This window comes from Euleptes europaea, chromosome 11 (genome assembly GCF_029931775.1).
Source record: "Euleptes europaea isolate rEulEur1 chromosome 11, rEulEur1.hap1, whole genome shotgun sequence".
Classification (NCBI taxonomy): Eukaryota; Metazoa; Chordata; class Lepidosauria; order Squamata; family Sphaerodactylidae; genus Euleptes; species Euleptes europaea.
Genome location: NC_079322.1, coordinates 55,732,055 through 55,754,594, shown reverse-complemented (window position 1 = coordinate 55,754,594; position 22,540 = coordinate 55,732,055). Strand labels below are relative to the sequence as shown.

Here is a 22,540-nt window from a genome sequence, read left to right as displayed (position 1 = left end):
GAATTCCCCGCCTTGGTTGACTCGGGGTGTGCCCGCACCATGATTAGTGAGGAAGCTGCCAAGAAACTGGGAGTCCGGCGCAAGCGGCTTCCGGGACCCCTCCGTTTTTCCCAAATGGACGGGAGCGATTTTAAACGGGGCCCAGTGACCCACAGAACTGCAGCCGTGATTATGTCTGTAGGGGAACATTGGGAACGCTTGTATTTTACCATCGCCCCTATCGTAACCCCAGTGGTGTTAGGGATGAACTGGCTACGGGGACACAACCCCTCCATCGACTGGGTTAAACGGGTGCTCTCGTTTCCCGAAAGCCCCTGTGGGTTGCATGACAAAGAACGGGTACTCAGGACTCCGGCCGCCGCATTGATAGGGTCCCCCACCCCAACCTCCGTTCCTCCTCAACTGCCCACAGAATACTCGCAGTTTGCGGATGTCTTTGATGTTAGAGAATGTGACGAACTACCTCCCCACAGAGAGACGGACTGTGCCATTGAAATTGTGGGGGAAGGCAAGCTGTCTAAAGGGAAGGTCTATCCCATGAGCCCTAGTGAGAAGGCGGTGTTGCGGGACTATCTGGATGCCAACTTGGCGAGGGGTTTCATACGCCCTTCCAAAGCTCCTTATTCGGCCCCAGCCTTCTTTGTGAAGAAAAAGACGGGAGATCTAAGACTGTGTATTGACTTTCGTAGGCTAAACGCAGTCACCCAGTCTAACGCTTACCCTCTCCCTCTTATTCCCGACCTTCTAGCACAATTAAAGGAGGGCCGAATCTTCACCAAACTGGACTTGGTGGAAGCATACCACCGCATTCGCATTAAAGAAGGAGACGAACCCAAAACGGCCTTTTCCAGCTGTTTTGGAATGTTTGAATACCTAGTCATGCCGTTCGGACTTTCGGGGGCTCCCAGTGTTTTTATGCAATTAATTAATGAGGTTTTACATGATTTGCTGTTTCGGGGGGGGGGTGGTATTTCTCGATGACATCCTTATTTACTCTGACACCATGGAAGAACATGTGCGTCTGGTTCGAGACGTGCTCCAGCGGCTGCGGGAGCACAAACTGTATGCTAAAGTGTCCAAATGTGAATTCCACCAACCTTCCATTACTTTCCTTGGGTACGTGATCTCCCACCAGGGTTTGGAAATGGACCCCGCTAAGGTCCAGGCGGTGCGGGATTGGGAAACCCCCACTACCCGCCGCCAACTCCAGCAGTTTTTGGGGTTCGCCAACTTTTACCGCAACTTCATTCCTAACTTTGCCCAAGTTGCGCTTCCCCTCACTGCCCTGTTGCGTACCAAGGACAAGGGGGCTAACGCCGCGCTTCCCTCAGCCCGTTTGCAATGGTCCCCCCAGTGCCAACAGGCTTTTGAACGTTTAAAACTACTTTTTTCATCCGAACCCGTGTTGGCTCACCCTGATTGCACTAGACCTTTTGTGGTGCAAGTTGATGCCTCGGATGTGGCCATGGGCGGGGCCCTATTGCAAAGGGATGAGGGGGGGCGGTTGCGGCCGTGTGCCTACTTCTCCAAAAAATTTTCCCAGTCCGAAATCAACTGGGCTATTTGGGAGAAGGAGGCGGCAGCGGTCAAACATGCCCTCACCATATGGAGGCACTTCTTAGAAGGGGCCGAACTGCCATTTGAGGTGTGTACCGATCACAAGAATCTTGAGGCCCTCAAGGGAGCTAGAAAGCTCAACGCCAAACAAATTCGGTGGGCCCAATTCTTCGCCAAATTCCGGTTCACCCTCAAACATGTTCCTGGCAAAGAAAATGCCCTAGCCGATGCTCTGTCACGACTTCCCCAGTATCGCAACGATTTCGATCGCCCGGTCGACTCCCTGTTCACTCCCGAGCAGCGAGGGGAGGTCCCAAGCTTGGCGGTCACAACCCGGTCCCAAGCCCGTCAACCAGAGACCCCCCCTACGCTCAAGGGTATCCCGGAAGCCTTCCAACAGCGGCTCCGGAACGCCTCCTTACAGGAGGAGGAGCACCACCTCCTCCCCACTGGCATGGAACGAACAAACACCTGGTGGGTACAAGGGGGAAAGCTGTATGTCCCATCCTCCCTGCGCAAAGAGGTGTTGGGACTTGTACACGGTGCCAGGTTGGCGGGTCATTTCGGCTTCATAAAAACTCTTCACCTGGTTAGAAGGCAATTCTGGTGGCCCGGTATGAGGTCCGATGTGGAGCTGTATGTGCGCAGCTGCCCCACTTGCGCCACAGCCAAGAAACGAATGGGAAAACCCCCCGGGCTTCTCAAACCGCTTGAGAACCCCTCCCGTCCCTGGGAAGTCATAGCCATGGATTTTATCACCGACCTACCTCCCAGTCGGGGAAAGACGGTCCTTTGGGTAATCACGGACCTTTTTTCCAAACAGGTCCATTTCGTTCCATGTGCGGGTCTTCCTTCGGCCCAAGGCTTGGCTAAACTGTTTGTCACGCACGTCCTCAGACTACACTCGATCCCTAGGAAGGTCCTCTCCGACCGGGGGGTCCAGTTTGTAGCCAAATTCTGGTGAGCCTTCCTAAAATTGATGGGGGTGGAGGAACAGGGCCTCTCTTCTGCCTATCACCCCCAGACTGATGGTCAAACTGAACGTGTAAACGCGGTGGTAGAATGTTATTTGCGTTGCTATGTGAATTTCCACCAAGACGACTGGGTCGACCTGCTGCCATTTGCCGAATATGCGTACAACAATGCACCCCATTCCTCTACCGGCTTTAGTCCCTTCCAAGTAGTATACGGGACGGAATTTGGTCCTTTCGGTTCCGCCCCCGTCACGCCAGAGCTCCAGTCCACCCCCGACCTTCAGGAGTGGATTCAAGTAATTAAATCTACCTGGCCGTGGCTGCTCAAAAACCTTGAGAGGGCAAAAAGCAAGTACAAGGAACAGGCAGACAAACACCGGTCTCCGGGATGGGAACTTAAAGTGGGGGAGCAAGTTTATCTGTCCACCAAAAACCTCCGCTCTCTTCGTCCCTGCAAAAAACTCAGCGACCGTTATGTGGGACCTTTCCCCATTACCAGGGTGATCAATGAGGTTACCGTGGAACTAGAACTCCCAAAGACCCTCAAGGGAGTCCATCCTGTCTTTCATATAAGCCTCCTCAAACCCTATGTGGCAGCTCCCCAGTTCCACCCCCCTCCCGAACACGAGATTCCTACCGTGGTGGGAGGGGATACCCATTTGGAAGTGTCCAAGGTTTTAGATTCCAAATGGAAGAAAGGGAAACTGTATTACTTTGTTCGTTGGGAAAACCTTGGGTCCGCGCACGACGAGTGGGTGGCCGCACCCCACATGGCGGCCCCTCGCTTGGTCCGAGAATTCCACCTCGCTTATCCCGATAAGCCTCGTCCTTTCCAGGACGCGGGAGGGGGGCCTTAAGGGGGGCAGAATGTGAGGGTCTCTGTGTCTCTGACTCTGTGTCTCTGCTTTCCATCACCTGCTGTGTTATCAGTGAACTCATAAAAGCAGTTCACACCTTCTGGTCCCAGGCGCCTGGCCTGATTGCCCCAAGTATCTCCCCCCCCGCTGTTCTTCCTGTCTGTACTCCCTCAGGCCGATGCGGCCTTGGAAGTGTGATAGCTTCAGCAGACTTCCTGGGACTCGTTTGATGTTTTGTATTATGCCAAGCTTGTAACTTCCCATAACAATAAGTGTGAACCCCAGTGCCCCAGAGTCAATATATTCTGTAACCCCGATAAGCCCCTCACTTGCAACTTTCTACCTGTGCCTGTCTCATCTCCTGATGTCTTCAATAAATCTTTTGTTTCTGTATCAACGCCTGAGCAATTGATTTGGAGAATTAGACTCAGAGAGGGGGAACTCTCACAATAACTCTGTCTGAGTGAGGGGCAATTAATTATTAAAGGGGGCTGGGCTACTATGTCTGGTAATGTCTCTGTGAGTGAGAAAAAGGACCTAGGATGTGAAATGGTCATGGCCCTCCACAGATGTTAAAAGAAGCAAGAAGGGTAGCAACCTGTGACAGGCTGACCTACTTGTAACCCTGAACCTGTGGAAGAGTTTGTGGAGGGTGGTAGGCACTCTGTGTGAGTGCAAAAGGTGCATCACAGGTACTGACAATTCTAAGGACTTTGGAACTATTACGTTGCTCCCAGCTTATGTATAGCTTTTGCCATGTTAGCAAATTACCTGTGAACCAATAACTGGAAATGTAACACCTTGCTCCTTAAGATTTTTTATCATAGCGGATATCAGACTAAGTTGGGGGTCATTTTTGAATTCATCTGTCCATTCCACCATGAGGGCTTTTAATTTTTCACAAACCTTTGGATGACCCTGCAGCAAGGATAAAATTATATTATTTTCAACTTTCAAGAAACAACACATAAATAGATTCCTTACGTTAGTTTATTTACAGAACCAACTAAAGTGTGGCCTTGGGAAAACAGTATTAGAGAGCCACACTGAAATCAATTTCTGAAAAAGACTTCCTTTGTACAGTTTTTCTGAACACAACTAACATTTAGTGTTAAGGTTGCAGACTAGGTTAGATGTCACGTATCAGAGATACTGCCTTCTTCCCTATATGCTATCACGAAAATTAAGAGTCACAAAGTGCCATCTAAACTAAATATTCAAAAGATGAGAGGAAAGAAAGAGATATGTCCTCACAACTGTGTACTCCTTTTCTCTGGAGTTCACTACTAAAGCCCACGTATTTTGAAGGCTATGAAAGAGCAGGTTATACGGCATTTATTAACATGGGAAAGGAAGGCTATTCCAACTACATTTATCTTCTCTCCCCAAAGCTAATTTGCATCCTTCTCTCTCAAACTATTATAATGATCCATATTTAAGCAACCCCCAAGTCCTTTCTGGCTTTTTCTTCATGTTTCATTAAAACCATTATTAACAAACTTTAAAAGAATTTTAAATACATTACCTTATTTAATACGTTGCTTACTTCACTAGCAAAATCTCTTGAACATACTTCTAAATGAAATATTTTACCACAGTTTGAAACACATGCTCCTAGAAGCTAAAAAGAAAACAACAACATGAAAATGTAATATTTGATAATACAACTTAGAATGTTGAGGTCTTTTGAAAAGCCACCTACTGTCAATGCTTGCATAGCAACATGAGGATCCTTGTGGTTCACTCTCTTCATAATAGACCGAAGGCAGTCCTTAGGCCTAAAAAATAAGATAAGGTAGTTTTTAAATTATCCTCGCACAAACCACAATGCGCATTAAAAGGACAAAAACATCCATATAGAAGGAAATTAAAAACAAATCTCTGTATTAGTTATTGAAGAGGTAACAAAATTCTCTTTCGCAGGCTATCTAGTAGTTAAGATTATCATTTAACTGCAGCAAGAATGGTTTTAGCAACGGTATGGAAACAAGAAGATGCTCCAGAAATAGCGAAATGGCAACAGAAAATGGGAGAATATGCAGTGATGGCCAAATTAACCAGCATGTCGAAAGAGAAAACAATCAAAGAATTTCAAAAGAAATGGAAATGTTATCTTGATTATGCTAACTTTAAAGTATAGAATAAGATATTTTTTTTCTGAGGGGTAAAAAGCAAATATAAGATTAAAATAGAAGCAATAGACAAGGTTTATAATGTTAGAAATCACAGCTTTGGAATCTGGAATAATTAGAAGACTAGTAGTGTGGCTAGTAAAGAATGGAAAGCTTATATATACATGGATGAAGTAATGTGTGATGTATACTATTATTTAAAATTGTTAATTAGTTTCCCTGGGAAAAGCCCAATCCGAATGTGAATGGGTACATGTATGTCTAAGTTAAATTTGAAAATGTTAATAAAAAGTATAAAAAGAGAAGATTATCATTTAACATTGACTATTGTACTCAAAGACTAATTCACTTCTCAGTAGTGACTTCGTAAACCTACTTGCCTGCTTCCTCAGTGAAAGCCCCAGTGTGGAAGAAAAACCACTGCACATTTCCTCCACGGAGACCTGGGAGGTTTTTTTTTTTTGGGGGGGGGGGAAGAAGCATTGTCTCTTTCTATCAGAGAGGGACTAGGAGAATGGTACCTCCTTAGAAAGGGTCAGAAGCAACCACAATAACGGCTGGTTAGTAAACCAAACCAGAGTATGTGGACTCCCTGGTTAAAGAATTAAGAGTACAAACCTAGTATCTCTCAGTCCACACAGTTCTTATCACCTTCATAGACGATATATCAAATTTTCTCCAGAACAGATAAATACTTTTAAAAATTGTCCAAATTAAGTATTTATTGTTTAGAACCTATAGAGGGGTTTCTTGAGAGGTGGGATATGCCTGTATCTTCTGCACCTATAATATCAGTACATCCAATGGTCAACATGACTCCATCTGCTGATCGGGCTGTATACAAATAACAGGTTTTTCTGCCAACCCTGGAGAAGTGCAGACAACTATGTCTGGACTAGGCGGGTGTGCAGATGGGTGGTGGAGAACCAGAAACTGCAGATGGGTGGGGAAGGAACAAGAGATGCTGCCATCTCCCCCTGGTGCCAAAGGGGAATGGCAGGCAGCCTGAGCAGCATGGAAGGGGGCAGAGCAGTGGACTGGTGAGAAGGCAGAGTGGCAGGGAGGGGGAAGGCAAAGCACCAAGGACGGGGTTAGGGTGCACTGGACTTGCAAGGAGGAGGTGTGGACCAGTGTTGAGGGTAAGGGGGGAAGAAGGAATGTGTGCAAGGAGAAAGATGTGAGGAGAGGGCACCAGTGGGAAGAAGGGGTAGTGGTAGGGGTAAAAGAAACCCCAGAGGAGAATTTCCTTCCATGAGTTTCTCATTGGTCTCCACTTGTACTCTATAAAATGACAAACTAATACAAAGTATGGCATCACTTAGTATTATTGGTTGAATATACTTCTTCAGGAATAGAGTTTACAATCTTTGGTATCATCAAGAACAGAAAACAGGAGGACAAATAAGTCTCAGGTTCTGAGAACAAAGTTGGATGCCAATATTTTAGCCATTTCAAATAGTGTTCCATTTATTAAAAGTTTCAGCATTTGAGGAAGAGTGCAAGAAAATACAGATGGCTTTAATGGCACAGATACTGTTGATGGCATTCCCGTAGCACAGGTTATGATTCATTATCACCAGGGGACACTTTCTAGATGTAACAAATAGCTACTGCATTCCTTTACGTTCAGAAATGCTGCTAGGCATAACTGTTATGTTGAAGTATGTAAAGGGGTAGTATAAGGAGCATGCTCTTGTTCCCCAGTGAAGTATTTCATGGTTTTCACATACTTGTAACTAAATGTGACAGATACCCACAGTTGGCATTTATACTGCAATTTTTAAGAAATTACTTTTTGAAAACTCTAGTGCATCTATGATTTCAGTTCTATCCGAAGCACTGATGTCCAGCAACTGAGAGGAAGCTCTAGTTTAAGTTACACTGCAGCTTTAGGTAATCTATATTTGGTCATGTCTGTTTTACAAACCTCCACATCATACTTAGCACTACTAATTATAGAAAATGCTGCCACACAGCATAGTAATCTCACACACTGTACAAAACTATCAACTTGTTTTATTTGAAGGAGAAACTACTATCAGGTTTTCCATAAAGATAACAAGTTTGGAACAAGAGGTTTTCATTACATTATACATGAGTTAATAAATGTCAATGAATACAAAGAAGCATTTCCATAGAACTTAAATGTTTTAAAGTATTACCAACATTCATTAATTCAGCATTGGAAAGGCTAGAATTTACAGCAACACAACAGTATTCCAAATGCATGTTTTACTAATCAGTACAATTCTGCCAGCCCTGACCTGAATGGCCCAGGCTAGCCTGATCTTGTCAGATCTCAGAAGCTAAGCCCTGGTTAGTACTTGGATGGGAGACCCCCAAGGAATACTAGGGTCGCTATGCAGAAGAAGGCAATGGCAAACCACCTAAGCTAGTCTCTTGCCTTGAAAACCCTACTGGCTTGCCGTAAATCAGCTGCAACGTGACGGCACTTTACACATACAACATTCTGCTGTATATTGTTCCTATGGAAAATTAGGTATTGTAAGAAATTGTTAAATTATAAATTTCTCTGATCCACAAGCTGCAACAGGATGTTCTCCAGTCCAGCAGTGTGTGTCAAAAATAGTCAAGGACATATAGATAGAATGTTTTCAGATAAGAATTGTTGGAAGAGGTACACTGCTAATGGTAAGCATCAAGCCAAGATGAAGAGTTGAAACAAAGGACAAGAGTAGTACCCAGGAGTTGGGAAGGGAAGCAGTAGCCTTTGTTTGCTGACTAAGTATATCTAAAACTACAGGCAGGAGCAAATTTAGAACAGAAGGTATAAATTGATTTTAAGCACTAACAATAGAGTGTTCGGAACGCTTTTCGAAGGACTGGTCAGGAGAGAAAAGCAAACATATATCCTGAAACTTTCAAAGGTAAGAAAGCCTCAAAAAGGACAACTGATCAGGCTGTCAGTGCGACCTGTGCAGGATTCTTTCCAGTTTTACCCTCTCAGCTCCTTGGCTACTTAAAATTATGGAGGAAAACCCTGATTGTCTCCACAGTGGGGGGTTTCCTTCCAGATGCTGCTAGCCTCAGGCAACAGGCACAGGAGCGATTCCACCTAAACATTAGGAAGAACTTTCTGACGGTGAGGGCTGTTGGTGGAATGTGCTGCCTCGGAGGGTGGTGAAGGGAATAAAAGGACAGACAGCCCATCAAACCTTTGAACTGGTCGACCGAGAGGTGCCAATTCCCGTTTGATTGCAATTAAAACGGATTTCTCTGGCCTCAGTCTTCATTTCTTTAAAATGGAATAAGAACCTTCTGGCATTTTTAACAGGTATAAAAATAATTCCTCACTCCACTCACTAATATAAAGGTCGGGTCTTGTTTAGGGTCTTGTTTTTTAATTAAAAATTGGTATCTTACATGTACTACACTAATAGCCCATTCCTGAAGGGGGGCGAAGTTCCTTAGGAGCTGGCATGACCCTGCGCTGGCGTAGGTGCCACCTTCTCATGGAATAAGATGGCACCTATACTGGCTTGGGGGTAAACACGCCAGTATCTGGGCACCGCTGGCCTCCGCTGCCAGCACAGCCCTGCCAGCAGAGCTTTCCCAGAAGGGAAACCCTGCACCGGCATGGGAAGGGCATTCCCAGGGCATTCCTGGGGGAGGAGCTGCTGTTAGACAGCTTCCTCACCCCTTTCACCCTGGGAATGCCCTCTCACGCTGTGGTGGTGCTGCGCCACCTTTTTTGGTGGCACAGCCCCATTGGAGGCAATGGGGGGATTTCTCCCATTTCCTCTATTTTTATTTTTTTTAAACCTTTTTTTGCCTCCAATGGCCAAGAAGCCTCTGAGGAGGCAGCCAGCTATGCCACTCCCAGCTACCACAGATCTGCCCCCTCCTTCAGGATTGGGCTGCTCGAAGCAAAGCAAGTCCAGAAAGCCTGGCCTTGGCCAGTGAGGATGGGCTATAAATTGAAAAATAAATAAATCCATAAGACTGGAGTAAATCTGAAGGTCACCTGCTCCAACCCCAAATTAACGCAGACTGCTTCTCAATGCAATCCACCCCCTTACCCCATTCCTACACTGGTTCACATAATCCAAATTTCAGCATGCACCAAAGAAAAGTGCAAAAGGCACAAGATACCTGCAGACAAGAGAAGCTTAGAATGACCAGCTGAAGGAAAATTGTTGAGATCAAAAGTAATGTGTAGCATTCCACGCAAAGTAGTGTTTTGTGATCAGTATCATGTAAATGAATCCAAATTTGTTAAAATATCTTTGATCAGTTTAAGTATTACAGTTAGGACACTGGGCTGATATAAAAATAGTTGAATCTTCAGCACAGTCCAGAAAAAATGTTGACAGATCATGTTGAACTACACTAGTAATAGAATACTTAACTGAAGAATACTTAACAGAGTAATTTTAAGAGGACATAGTCCCAGAATCCCTTACATTTTAATCCACCTTAAAAATCAAGCCAAATGAATAAAATCACTATGAAATGTTATGACAAAACTAATAACTACAGTAATGTTTCAGAAATTTAAACTGGACTGATATGTTGTAAAATATGTAGAAAATGAATCCATCCTAAGTTCCATAAAATAAGACAGAACACAGCCATAAATGCACACCTCTACTTCTTAGAAGACAAGTGCAAACCCAGCAAAATATTTCAGGCAAACCTAAGGCCTTCTGCATACCCAATGGCATTTTAAGATTTCTTCACCGGATTGAAGACTCCTAAACTATGCTGAACTGCTTTTGAAAGCATCCTTGGTTTTAAAAGTAATTCACCATATAGCATAGGTAAGCACAAACACCAATCCAAAACAACTAGCAATGCACTCCTCTTTAGCTCCTGGTCACATACTAGAAATACAAAAATTAATCTAAAACAGTTAAATTATACAAATGATCCCAAATATTTTTTGCCTAGTCCAAAATATTTTATTCAAATAATCCTAGGAATAATAGAAACGTTAGCATTTTAAGCAATATTTCCTGATGACAGCAATGTATTTGATAGCCAAATGATGGAGCAAAATGAAATGTTAATCGCTTTATCACACTAATAAACCAATACATCACCGCATGGGTATTATAAGATCTATTTCTGCAATGTTTTAAAAGAGCTAGGAATTTTAAAGGATCAACTCATCAGATGACTGATCACATTGAAATTGCTCATACTTCAGGTGATTGCATTAAAGCAACTGAGGGGGATATGTTAGACTACTTGATCATATCAAATGTTGGGCAAGAAGATTTAAGTAGTATCCAGTTACACTTCTAACCCAAGCGGAGACTGAAGTGTCTCATTTACAACATCAAGCAACATTTAAAAAATATAGTAGGTGAAGTCTGCAGTCATAACAGAATACAATATGAAATGCCTACCACAACATTTAACAATTCTGCATTAACCATATAAAAGTAGCTCTGCAAATGCACTTCAAATTTCCAGTACCTCTCACAAAATGAATACTTTGTACACCACTCAGTGTTAACAGAAACACTTTTCTCATTCTTCCTGTAAGTGCCTTGCATATTCCGATATGGAACTTTTACGAAACAAGCTTGCAAGCGTAATTCAATTTTCACCACCTTTAAAATAAAATCCATGCATTTAAACTTACCCGGTTCGTGACTGCCCAACTTTATCACAAATATCTAAGATGAGTCCCCAGTCTTCCGCAGTATTCATCTCACTGGTTGCTTTCTCTTAAACAAAACAAAAACAACAAACTATTAATTTGGGGGGTGGGGGAGCTGTTAAGTCACAACCAACTTATGGCAACCCTATAGGGTTTTCAAAGAAAGAAATGATCAGAGGTGGTTTGCCATTGCCTGCCTCTGCATCATGACCATGATGTTCTTTGGAAGTCTCCCATCCAAATACTAGCCAGGGCCAACCCTGCTCGGTCTCTGAGATCTGACGAGATCAGGCTAGCCGGGGACTAACCAGGTAAAAAACTAACTATTTATATTATGCTGTATACGGTAAATGTCCCCAAACTTAAACAGATGTGGTCATTCTACTTTTTATTAGGTTCATTAAAGCATTTCGAAGTCACCTACGCAAGTTTAACATTAGATTTAACATTAAGTGGCATCAAAAAGTAGGATGAAACAGTGACATGTAAACTCTTTTTAAAAGTAACACTTCCAGTTTTAAGGTTGTGAATAAAGTTCCATAGGGTCTCATTACTCAAGATACTCGCACATCGGCTTATCAAGCCAACACATTCTACTGCAGCCACTCCCGCAGGCAAACAACAACAATCTACTTTATCATATGCATGCCTTGAAATGTTGTTTAAGGCTTGGGGGATGTCATACCAAATTCTCTGCAACAGAACCATCTTCACACTTGCAGAATAGTAACATACTGCTTCATCAAATCTCCCAATTTTGGAGAAAAAATAAAAACAAAACATCACCCTGCTATAGAAGTAGAAGCTGGCAACTTAAGACCTACAGGTCATGTTGAGCTTCTCAGTTTCCCCCACATCACTGACATGGCATTGTGCCATGCAACAGTTCTTTTGAGCAAAGGAAGGCTGTTCCATGTAAAGTTTCCACTTGATTTTGATTTGGCCAAAATAATTTGTTTGAACTCAGGAGCAATTAAAATTGGGACAAATTACCTCACCCACTTACCTGAGTGGTTCACTGCTACAAGCCTCCTCTGCGTCTTTCCCCAAGTTTATCTCACAAGGGGAGACAACGCTGGAGACAGATAGCCAGGAGCAGTAACAGGGAGAGTTGTTAACACTGGATCAAGTACCTCCCAAATTAGACCTGAAACTCCGGGACAAAAGTCACTGGGCCCAATTCAGAAAGAGAAACCCCTTTGGTCTACCTTGCCAATCCTCTCCCTGTTCTGAGTTTCAGTGCCGTATTAGAGCTAGCATCACCTTGTTCATTTGATCAGGTAACCTATCATGAACTGCCAACTTGCAGCTACTATCAATTGTATGAGGTTGAAATGCTAAATTATTATAATACAACAAAGCTCAGGAATAAATGAGAGATTTGCGAAGTAAGGAACCACCTGCTACATAACTGAAAAATTATATTAGCATACAGTTTCATACAACTGACATCTCAAGAAAGATGTTTTCTTAAGCTACTGAGGAAACTAGAAGGTAACAAAAAGGTGCCATTCAAAGACAGAAGGAAAGGGCATCTCGTCGGGGGAAAAGACTCAAATTGTGGGCATCTAACTTGAAGACAAATTATAAGAAAATTGTTGCTTGCTAATTAAGACAGGACTACATGTTGGCCTAACTACATAACAAAAATAATAATAATAAAGATTTCCACGTAAGGAAATCAGGACTGAAGATTTGCTTTGCTGAATGGAACTGACTATTCATTTATAGAGAAATGAAATATTTTGCCAGGATAATTTCAGTGCTGCTTCTGCAGCTGATGGATTCTTATTATGAATTCATTTATAAATGTTTTAGCATTAGCTGGTTAGAATGCTTCAAGCAATCTTGGACATGGTGTTACATGTATTTTCTCCCTCCCCCCGAATCATCTGACCAACATTAATACACTCCCTACTATATTCCTTTCCAAACTTATGCCCACCAATATATTATTAACACAGTAAACTGACTCCACAAGTATACAAAAAATTCAGGAATAGAAAAGCAGTGTAGAAAGGGGACAGAACAGAAAGCTGTCTTACTGCTTGGTAGAGACTGTTAATCAGAAGAATGTGCATCATTGTGTAGCCTGTTCTGTATCACAGAGCAGATTACACTACTATAAGCATAGAAATATGCAAAATACTGCAATCTATTATATCTGTTGTATTATTAAGAAAATTATGCATTAGAAATGTTTTGATATTCTGCAAACAGCTGCATGGATAGATAGAAAATTATCAATTACTTGTTCAGAGACAAACTTTAAAAGCCCTAAAATGCAAAAACAACTGCCAGTACGGTTGGCAATTTATTTAAATATTTCTGTAGCTTCAATATGAACTATTTAATACAAATCTCTAGCAATATCTGAATAAAGTGTCAACAAGTGGATGTGCTCTAAGTCAATAAATGGCACGTGCAATTCTCCATTTATAAACTACTTCGTTATTAAGCTTAATTTGTCAAATATTAAAACTGTCATAATTTATGCTAGCCAAATAGTGGGTTTTTTGAGCTCAATAGCCGTACCAACCTAGAGCAAGGGCGATTAATGATTACACTGCTCAGACACCAACACACTGGAGTGCAATCCTAAGAAACTTGCTGTGGGTGACTTTAAGCCACTCTCTACTGCTGACCCTGACCTACCTCACAGGGATTTCATGAAGAATAAAGACGGGGAGGCATGTATGTTGCCCCGATCTTACTAGAGCTCCAACAAAAACTTAATAAGCAACATAAAGCTTAAAGACAACAAATTGCGATTCATGTCTTACAAGCTGGAGGCCAAAAGGAACTGCTAGAAGGGCAAACAGTTGGGAAATTCTCATTTCCATCCCTTCTCTTGTATACCACTTAAGGGCATGATCAGGTCACTTTCCCCATCTCACTCCCCCACCCCGTAGCTTACTCTCAGCTGTATACAACCTTTAGGGCAATAAACATTCTTGGACTTCATGTGGCTGGGCTTATTTGGTGTGTATGCATGCCTTTAAAAATTACAAATATTTTTCTACATACACAGGGAGTCCCCTAAGTATACCAAGGAAAATCCAGCCTTTTTGCAGGCTGGGTTAGTTTCACTATCTAGGAAGCAGGCACTTAAACATGAGTTTGCCTTTACAGAGAACAAGCTAGGACTCACAAGGAACTCACAGAGGGTGGGAAATCCCACCCCTCCGCTGGTCCCTGCTTCCTCCTGCAGCTTTTTTTTTTTTTTGCCCCAACCTTCTCCCCACCTCTTCCTACTATTTCTCCTTTCCCTTCACCTCTACCACCACCATCTCACTTGCCTACTCACTCTACCTCCTCCGCCACTGCCTCCACTACCACCACCTTGCACGCTCACTCGCCAGTACCACCTCCTCCCACCATCTGCTTGGCTTGCTCACCTCCCCAGCAGTAATGTATCTCTCACTCTCTGCTCCTTTGCTCCTGGTTGTCTTGTTTGTCTCCACTGCCTCCTTCCTTACTTGCCTACCAGTCTCATTTTGCGAGGCCTCGTCCTCCATTTCCTGTGCCCATTGCCTTTTTAACAGTGTTGCTAAAAACAATCCTCAAAATGACAGCTGAGACTCCCGGCCCGTTGAGTTTTTAGGAATTTGTTAAAAATCCACTCACTTAATTTTCATTTTGGATATTTTTGCAAACCTGGGGCTCCCCCTAGTTTGTAGACAAATCCTGCTTCTTCCGTGCACATGGCTCCATTGTGTGAATTTTTGATCCATTTTCTGGGACAATGTTCAGAATATACAGATAATTATGAGATTTTTTTCTTTACTGTAAAGTGGCAGAGGAATGCAGAAGCAACAATATTTATGAGGGAATGAAGAGCGTGTTCCTCTACCCTCATCAGTGTTAAGAACTTGTGAGGCAGCACAGTTAGCTCTGTGTGTGCTGCTCTACAAGTGCAATAACAATTCAACACAATAGTAAAGCTTCCATAGAGGGGATCAGGGCTATCTAGCTTTGGCTTCCAAGACCATGACTTGTCTAGAAACAAGACAACACCCCTATTTAATCTAAACATACATTCCGCTACTTGCTGCTTGCCAGCTCTCTCCATCAGAGCTACTAGGCCAAATAGTACTTATCTTTCAACCATTATGAGAGGTTTCCAGATAACAGTAATCCTCAATATAATAGTTCTGCTATCAATTAAGACTAATATATTTTGTCACTTGATGTTACAACACATCCGGCAATTTTTTTTTTTTGCACCAGACACTTGTGTGAGCAAATCACCATACTGAAAGACCTATGATTGATTTTATTAATTCACAACTAGCCACACAGGAGATAAGGTTTATAAATTTCTGATAGAATTCCTTGTAAAGTGCATTTCTGGATGTGTTTTTAATAATCATGTTTTGCATAATTTGACCACTGAGGAAGGCCCAAGAGGCCAAAACATGTATGGTCTATTAGTCGTTTATATTTTGTATATCATCAACGGCGTTGATTATTTTTGTAACTATTTATACTAGTGGTTTTATATGTAGCCTGTATTCCAGGCCCAGTGTTTTAATCCATTTTATTGTGTACACCTAATAAATATATTATTTCATAAGACTTTTTAGTTTTCAGGTCAATCCTTAGGTTCCCTCACCTAGGAGACCAACATCATCACACTGTTTTGCCTTGGGCACCAGCAGTAACATGTAAATCAATGGTAATTAGGCCTAGTGTTAGCATGCCTACAGGGTACAAACCTGTAACAAAGTAAGCATTTGCTATAATACATATTTAAGATAAAGATAAAAAGAACAATTAAGGTTCCAGTAGTAATGTGACAGAGCACTGTGGATAGAGTGCCACTCAAAGCTATCTTAAGACCTGAAATGCTTGATTGATTCCAAAAGATAATGGAATAACAGAAGTAGCAAAAATGAAATGTGTTACATACTGATATACTAGTATTCTTAGTAAGAAAATAAAACTACATTATTTGTATCATTATGTTAATGTGGAATAACTAATATTAGCATTAAATTATTGTTATTACCCATCAGCATAATTCAGCACCTTAAGGACTAGGAACAGTGTCACAATTATGTTGAGGACAAACACTTCCAATTTAGAGAACTACAAGCAGAAGGCCTGCAAGGACTTACAGGGATTATATAAACCCTCCACCCCACTATTTCCTCTTTCCCTTTTCGGCAAGCCACCCCAGCCACTCCCTTTTTCGGGTTTCCTTATGGAAGCACCTCACTTTCCCCTGTATCCCCTCTTCACACTACTACTTCTCTTCCTGACAATCCCCACATCCTCCCCTTTCCATGCTTCCTTTTCATCTTCCCACCCACCGCCTTCTATCTTGTCCCCCATCTTCAGCTATATTCTTTATAAATATAAATATATACTGTACCTTTCTCCATAATGAGGACCCAATGCAACTTATAGCATTCTCCACTCCTCCATTTTATCCTCACAACAACCCCCCAAGATCAGTTAGGCTGACAATGTGTAACTGGCTCAAGGTCACCCAGTGAGTTTCCATGGCAGAAGAGAGATTCAATCCTGGGTCTCCCAGATCCTAGTCTGAAACCCTAACCACTACACCACACTGGCTTTCATGGAGTGGTTGCTGTTGAACAGCAGCAAGCAGCTGGGCCTGGATGAGTCATGCAAATCGTGTTGTATCAGTGCTTGCTGCCAGCACTGACCTCAATGAGTCCTCCCGCAAAGGTCAACACAGTGCCTTGCTCCCTCTCCCTGCCTTTTACTGACAGAAACCAAGGCTTGAAGGCTGGCAACGCTGTTGTGGTTTCCTAGCAAGCCCAACAATGGCCTCTGAAAGGCATTTATTTCTTAACAGTATAGACATTGCTTCTATTATTTGAGAGTGTGTGTGTGGTAAACCCCCATGTATTTGACCCCCATGTATTTGTTTAAGATTTCAGATTTTTCTGCAAACCTGGTGCTATTTCAGGTTTGTAGAAAGAGTTGTCTTGTCTGTTCATGGCTACAATCCCCGTGTTTAAGTATCCACAGATGGGGCCATTTTGAGAATTAGATACATTGATTAACATTCCCATCATTGCACAAATGTCCTTGCTCATTTTAGTTAAGACAACCTGCCAGCAGCAACTAGGAAGCAAACAGGTCCATGTCCTTGATAACATTTTGCAACCACCATAATACTCTTTTTAGTTAAAGAAACAGCAGTGCAGTAATTTTGAGGATACACAGACATCAGTTCCTTTCAAGGAACCAATTCCCTGTATGTAGCCAGAACTACAATATGCAACATTCTCAAAGATAGGTTTTTAAAAAATATTATAAGGCAATATGCATTCTGATCTTATACATTCAGAAGTAAACTATATCAAATTAAGCAAGATTTATTTCCATGCAAGCATCTATAGGACTGAGAACCAGTGTGGTGTAGTGGTTAAGGAGTTGGACTAGGAAGCCCAGGTTTGAATCCCCACTCTGCCATGGAAACTTGCTAGGTGAACTTGGTCCAGTCACACATTCTCAGCCTCGAACCTGGATGGGCGACCTCCAAGGAATTCCAGGGACGTAACATGGAGGGAGGCAATGGCAAACCGCTCCTGAACATCTCTTGCATTGAAAGCCCTACTGGATCACCATAAGTCAGCTGTGCTGGCAAAAAATAATAATAATCGACAGGACTGCAACCTAAGTGTTGACAGTACCATCATCATCTAACTAGAGTTATACGGAACATATTTTTAAAAGGTAAAGACTTCTCAGCAAAAAAAAAAAAAAAACAAACCTGAAAGTAAACAGAAGTGAAAGACTCATTTTAAAAACAGTTTGTTTATGAAAAATACCCAATGCAAGACCTATTGAACGACTATAAAATAGGTGAAGTATTTTGACAGGTTACAGCTCTTTCCTACTTTCACTTCAAAGTGGTAAGTAAGAACAGGATAAATCATTGGCATTATACCAGAGACAACAGCCAAATCCAGTTTATTTCACAGGAACACAGAATTCTTTGTTTAATGTCATCATGGAGTTTATGTCACTGCATCTGTGCTACTCTCTTCTCCTCATACATAGCATAATTGAAAAACTTCATTTCAGCAGCCTTGAATCAATCTTCAGTTTGCCATGATGCCCACCTGTGAGCACCTGGCTAAATTGCGATTTGTTACATCCTCAAAAACTGTGATTTTAAACTGGGATACAAACATGGCTTAGAACCATGGTTTGAGGGGTGAAACGAACTCCAATTTGACCAAGCACATCCAGAGTTTCATTTAAGGCTTCCAATCATACTCTGCAGATGAGTAGGAACGGCAAATGATGATGTCATCAAGTCAGGTATACGCTTGTTATGAAAAATGGTGTGCCCTGCTTCTGTGATGCCCAAGAGTATCTGTCTAGGACTTGCTATTTTTCCCATTAAACCTATCCACCCAGATTCTGAGACCGGCAAAATAACTTTTTTTTCACAAAAGGAAAAAAGCATGAACCTAGAAATCCCAATTATTTGAAAGAGCTTCCTGACATCTTACTCTTCTTTTGGGGAAAAGAGAGGAAGGATAGGAGAGAACTTGTAAGCTTGTAGGAGTCTGAGTCCTGCTCCCACCTTTTTTGCAATAAAATCCAGTTTAAAATAAAAAAATCAGAACAGACTCTCAGGGACAGACTACTGATCTTGGGTCTGACTGAACAAAGAAGTTTATTATTATTATTGTAATTACTTTTGTTCTTCCTGAAACACTGTTTTCCCTGGACGTCTTCATTCCTAGTTATTCTACACAATGGCTATGTTTTGCATCGCTGCCTTATTGTGATTTCTCTCTGACTAACTCATATTTACAGGTGTGACCCTATGACAAACATCCAAATGGAGTGTATGACTCACTGATGACTCTCTGTATCATTCATAAACACTGAAGACAGCCAGTAATGGTCATAACAAATTCCAACATGTCTAACAAAAAACTCTTTCCTGCTAATGCCTGTTGTCAGCTGACTACAATGCCCAAACATCTCTCATACCATATAGAGTCCCTTCCAGCATCTAAATGTCACTGGTCCAACCCAGTCCTTAATAATGGCTCTGATCTTTGACATTAGCTCCGACTGAGCTAAAAGAAGATTCTTAAATGAGTGCCAGAGATAAACAAGACAACTTTGAAGGGAAGAAACAGTAGATGATTCGGCGTTCTTACAAAAGCACTCTCATTATCATACATGTACCTTTTTGCTATATATTACTAAACTTTTTTTTAATAAAAAACACATTTGGGAGTGAATGAATGGCTTGGAATTCCAACTGCACTATAAACAATCCTCTATGTTCATGACAATCACACACATGAAGCAGGAATTATACAGTAAATAAGTATACCACTTTTAAGCCCATGAAGTCAGTTTATAAGAGTGCAGGAATCCACTACAACCAGAAACCATCCATCAAAACTGTATGTTCCTTTCATGGTACTACAAGAATACTGCAGCATCCCAAAGGCCATTTACGAATGGGAGGTTTTGCCTTGGATTTGCTGCTCTCTAGCTGCACCTTTTCCCCATCAAAATTCTCAAAACTCCAAAATAAGCCCCCATGCAGGGTTTTGAGAATTTGGATGGGGAAAAGGTGCAGCTAGAGAGCAGCAAAACCTCCCATGCAAAAGCAGCCTAACAGAAAGGCCACTGGGTAAACACAGACAAGGAGCAACAGATATGGAGAAAAATATTAGAGATACCAAGTAAACGAATGAGCAATTGTTGGGCCTCACATTTATTTTTATTTGATATCACTGATATAATGTGAAGCCTACATCTCACCAATTTACTGCTTGAACTAGCCTTCAGCCTATAAAGCTCTTTTCATGGATAGCGGGAGGGTGGAGCATCCTATTGAGGCTGGAAACGTCAGTGGTATCAAGAATGATTAATACACTTTTTAGAATATTGTCGAAGGCTTTCACGGTCAGAGTTCATTGGTTCTTGTAGGTTATCCGGGCTGTGTAACCGTGGTCTTGGTATTTTCTTTCCTGACGTTTCGCCAGCAGCTGCTGGCGAAACGTCAGGAAAGAAAATACCAAGACCACGGTTACACAGCCCGGATAACCTACAAGAACACTTTTTAGAGTTTGTAATTTGTTTGTCCAGTTAAGATTAAAAAAAAAAAACACCCTGAAAATAAAAGTTCTGACAGCAGCTCATACTGAAATGGACATAAGCTCGTCAAGGAAGACAAACGATAAGAAAAAGGGCAAGAGTCCAGTAGCACCTTAAAGACTAACAAAAATATTTTCTGGCAGGGTATGAGCTTTTGTGAGCCACCGCTCACTTCTTCAGACACAGCTAGATTGTGAATCCATCTGTCTTTAAGTAGAGTGAATTCAGACAAGCATTAGTATGCAAATATTAACAGTATATAAATGTGAATCGCAGGCGTGATGGGGTTAGGCGTGGTACGCAGAAGAGTCTGTGATGTCCAGGGGAGAGATGGGTGTGGAGAAACCAGCATTGGTCACGAGCCATGCATGCAAGGTCTTTATTCATCCCAGGTAAATGCACTGACTTTAGTTTGAATACCCACTGTAATTCAGCAGTTTCTACCCACTGTGAATTACCTTCATGGAAAACAATAAGAAACGCGCGAGATGTTCACAGTTCACACCCCTCCTGTTTCGTCCGGACAAACGTATGGTAGGGGGAGCGGAGGGACAAAGGCACATTCCTGCCCGGGATGGAGGGGGGGAGGGGGGGAGGGGTGCCAACTCTCAGAGGGGGAGGAGAGCCACGGTGAACGGCCGGGCTGGGGCGGTCGGATAGGAAAGGGGGAGGCACCGGGTGGGGCCCGGAGGAGAGCGCTGCCCGGCCCGGCCGGATACTCACCCACATCCTGGTCGAAGGGGTTGCTGGTGAAGAGCGGCATCGTTCCCGGCGGCTGAGGCGGGGAGGCCTCACCTTCCCCCCGTCCGGGGCCCTCAGGGGGGCAAAACAAACGGCGACCAACGGCTCAGCCCAGCGACTGCGCGAGGCCCCTCGGCGGCTTAGGCTCCGCCCCCTCCCCTCTTCGCTCCGCTCTCCCCCGTCACCGCCTCCTCGCCGGAGCCGGCCTCGCAGTGCATGCCGGGGAAAGAGAAAGGCGTCCGCCGCACTGCCTGATGTGGCTCGCTGTAGGGTCGAATGTAATGATACGTTGCCCAAAAATAAATAAAAATCTTGCACCTAACGGACACTTTCGTCGTTGTGGTTCCCTCACGCAGTTCCAGGCGATTTCGCTCGCTGCGTTGTAATGGGGGGGAGGAAAGCCCCCTCAGGCGCGTTGTGGTCGCCTGCTTAGAGAGGGTGCAAAGAGTCAGAGCGCCTGGTGCTGGCAGAGCCGTAGACGTCAGGCTGCAAAGCATGTTTATCTGGAAGTCAAAACTAGTCCCCCTAAGAAGTGTGGGTGCTGCATGGCTTTATTTCCCGCTCAGCCATTTGGCTAGTGCCCACAAAACCTTCAGAGGCAGAATGTCTAAATCGGTGGTTCCCAACTTTTTTTTTTGACCAGGGGCCACTAGGACTTTTTTGTCCGGTGCAGGGACCCCAAGGTTCAAAATAAAAATCCCAAGGATTTGAAAATAAACTTTAATCATAACTGTTAGTTAAACATTAAACTTAGAATAATATTTGAATATATATATTTTATAATAGAGAACTTTTAATTGAAAATCAGTGTGATTTTTGAGCTTGCGCCCTTTTTACAAGCTGGGCAATTCTGGGGCTAATACTGTTGCTCAGAGCTACACGGATATCATCACTTGCTTCCAATCGATTTCTGGGCTTGTTCTTAATTATAAGCAAAGCAGAAAACCCTTGTTTGCATAAATAAGTTGTGGAGAAGAGCATAAGATATCGCAAGGCGAATCCCCGAACTGTAGGATATGAAATTGCTTTTTTACACCACAACTCTTCAAAAGAAACTGATTCAAACGCATCCTTACAGTGCCTATCATCTTGGAATTCAATGAGCCTTTCCTGGATTTCTTCTGCAACCTCTTCAACAGCAATACCAAAAGGATTGCAAATCAGCTTTTGGGTATCTTTTGATTCGGTCTGGTTGTATTCCGGGAACTTTATAACTTTGTTTCGCGGACCTTAATTTAGTTCTCGCGGACCCCTGGGGGTCCACCAACCCCCGGTTGGGAACCAGTGGTCTAACTGGATGCCGGGAAGTTCAACATGGTAATGCTACTGTCCTCACGACCTGCTCGTAAGCTTTCCTGTGGCATTGACTGGCCACGTCGAAACGTTGGTTGATTAGACGGTGGCTGTCTTTACATGGGGCTGATTCTCCATGTAGCTCCTGTTGTTGCTGCTGCAAACGCAAAGGAATTTGCAGTGGTTGGGGCGAGGAAACACCCACAAGGCCGTTTCCCCCACATTTTCTTTTATGCATGTGTA

The 22,540-nt window shown here is 42.9% G+C and overlaps 1 protein-coding gene across 1 annotated transcript in view; it reads right to left on the bottom strand.

The window, feature by feature from the left end:
- Positions 1 to 21,042, bottom strand: part of STAM (signal transducing adaptor molecule) — a 37,687-nt gene extending 16,645 nt beyond the window's left edge. Inside the window, exons 1-5 of the mRNA XM_056857680.1 lie at positions 20,987 to 21,042; positions 11,132 to 11,216; positions 5,091 to 5,166; positions 4,914 to 5,009; positions 4,160 to 4,306 (exon numbers count right to left, since the gene is read on the bottom strand). Of these exons, the coding sequence (XP_056713658.1) occupies positions 4,160 to 4,306; positions 4,914 to 5,009; positions 5,091 to 5,166; positions 11,132 to 11,216; positions 20,987 to 21,026 (444 nt within the window). The 5' untranslated portion in view covers positions 21,027 to 21,042. The remainder of the gene's footprint in view (positions 1 to 4,159; positions 4,307 to 4,913; positions 5,010 to 5,090; positions 5,167 to 11,131; positions 11,217 to 20,986) is intronic.
- Positions 21,043 to 22,540: the final 1,498 nt, after the last annotated feature.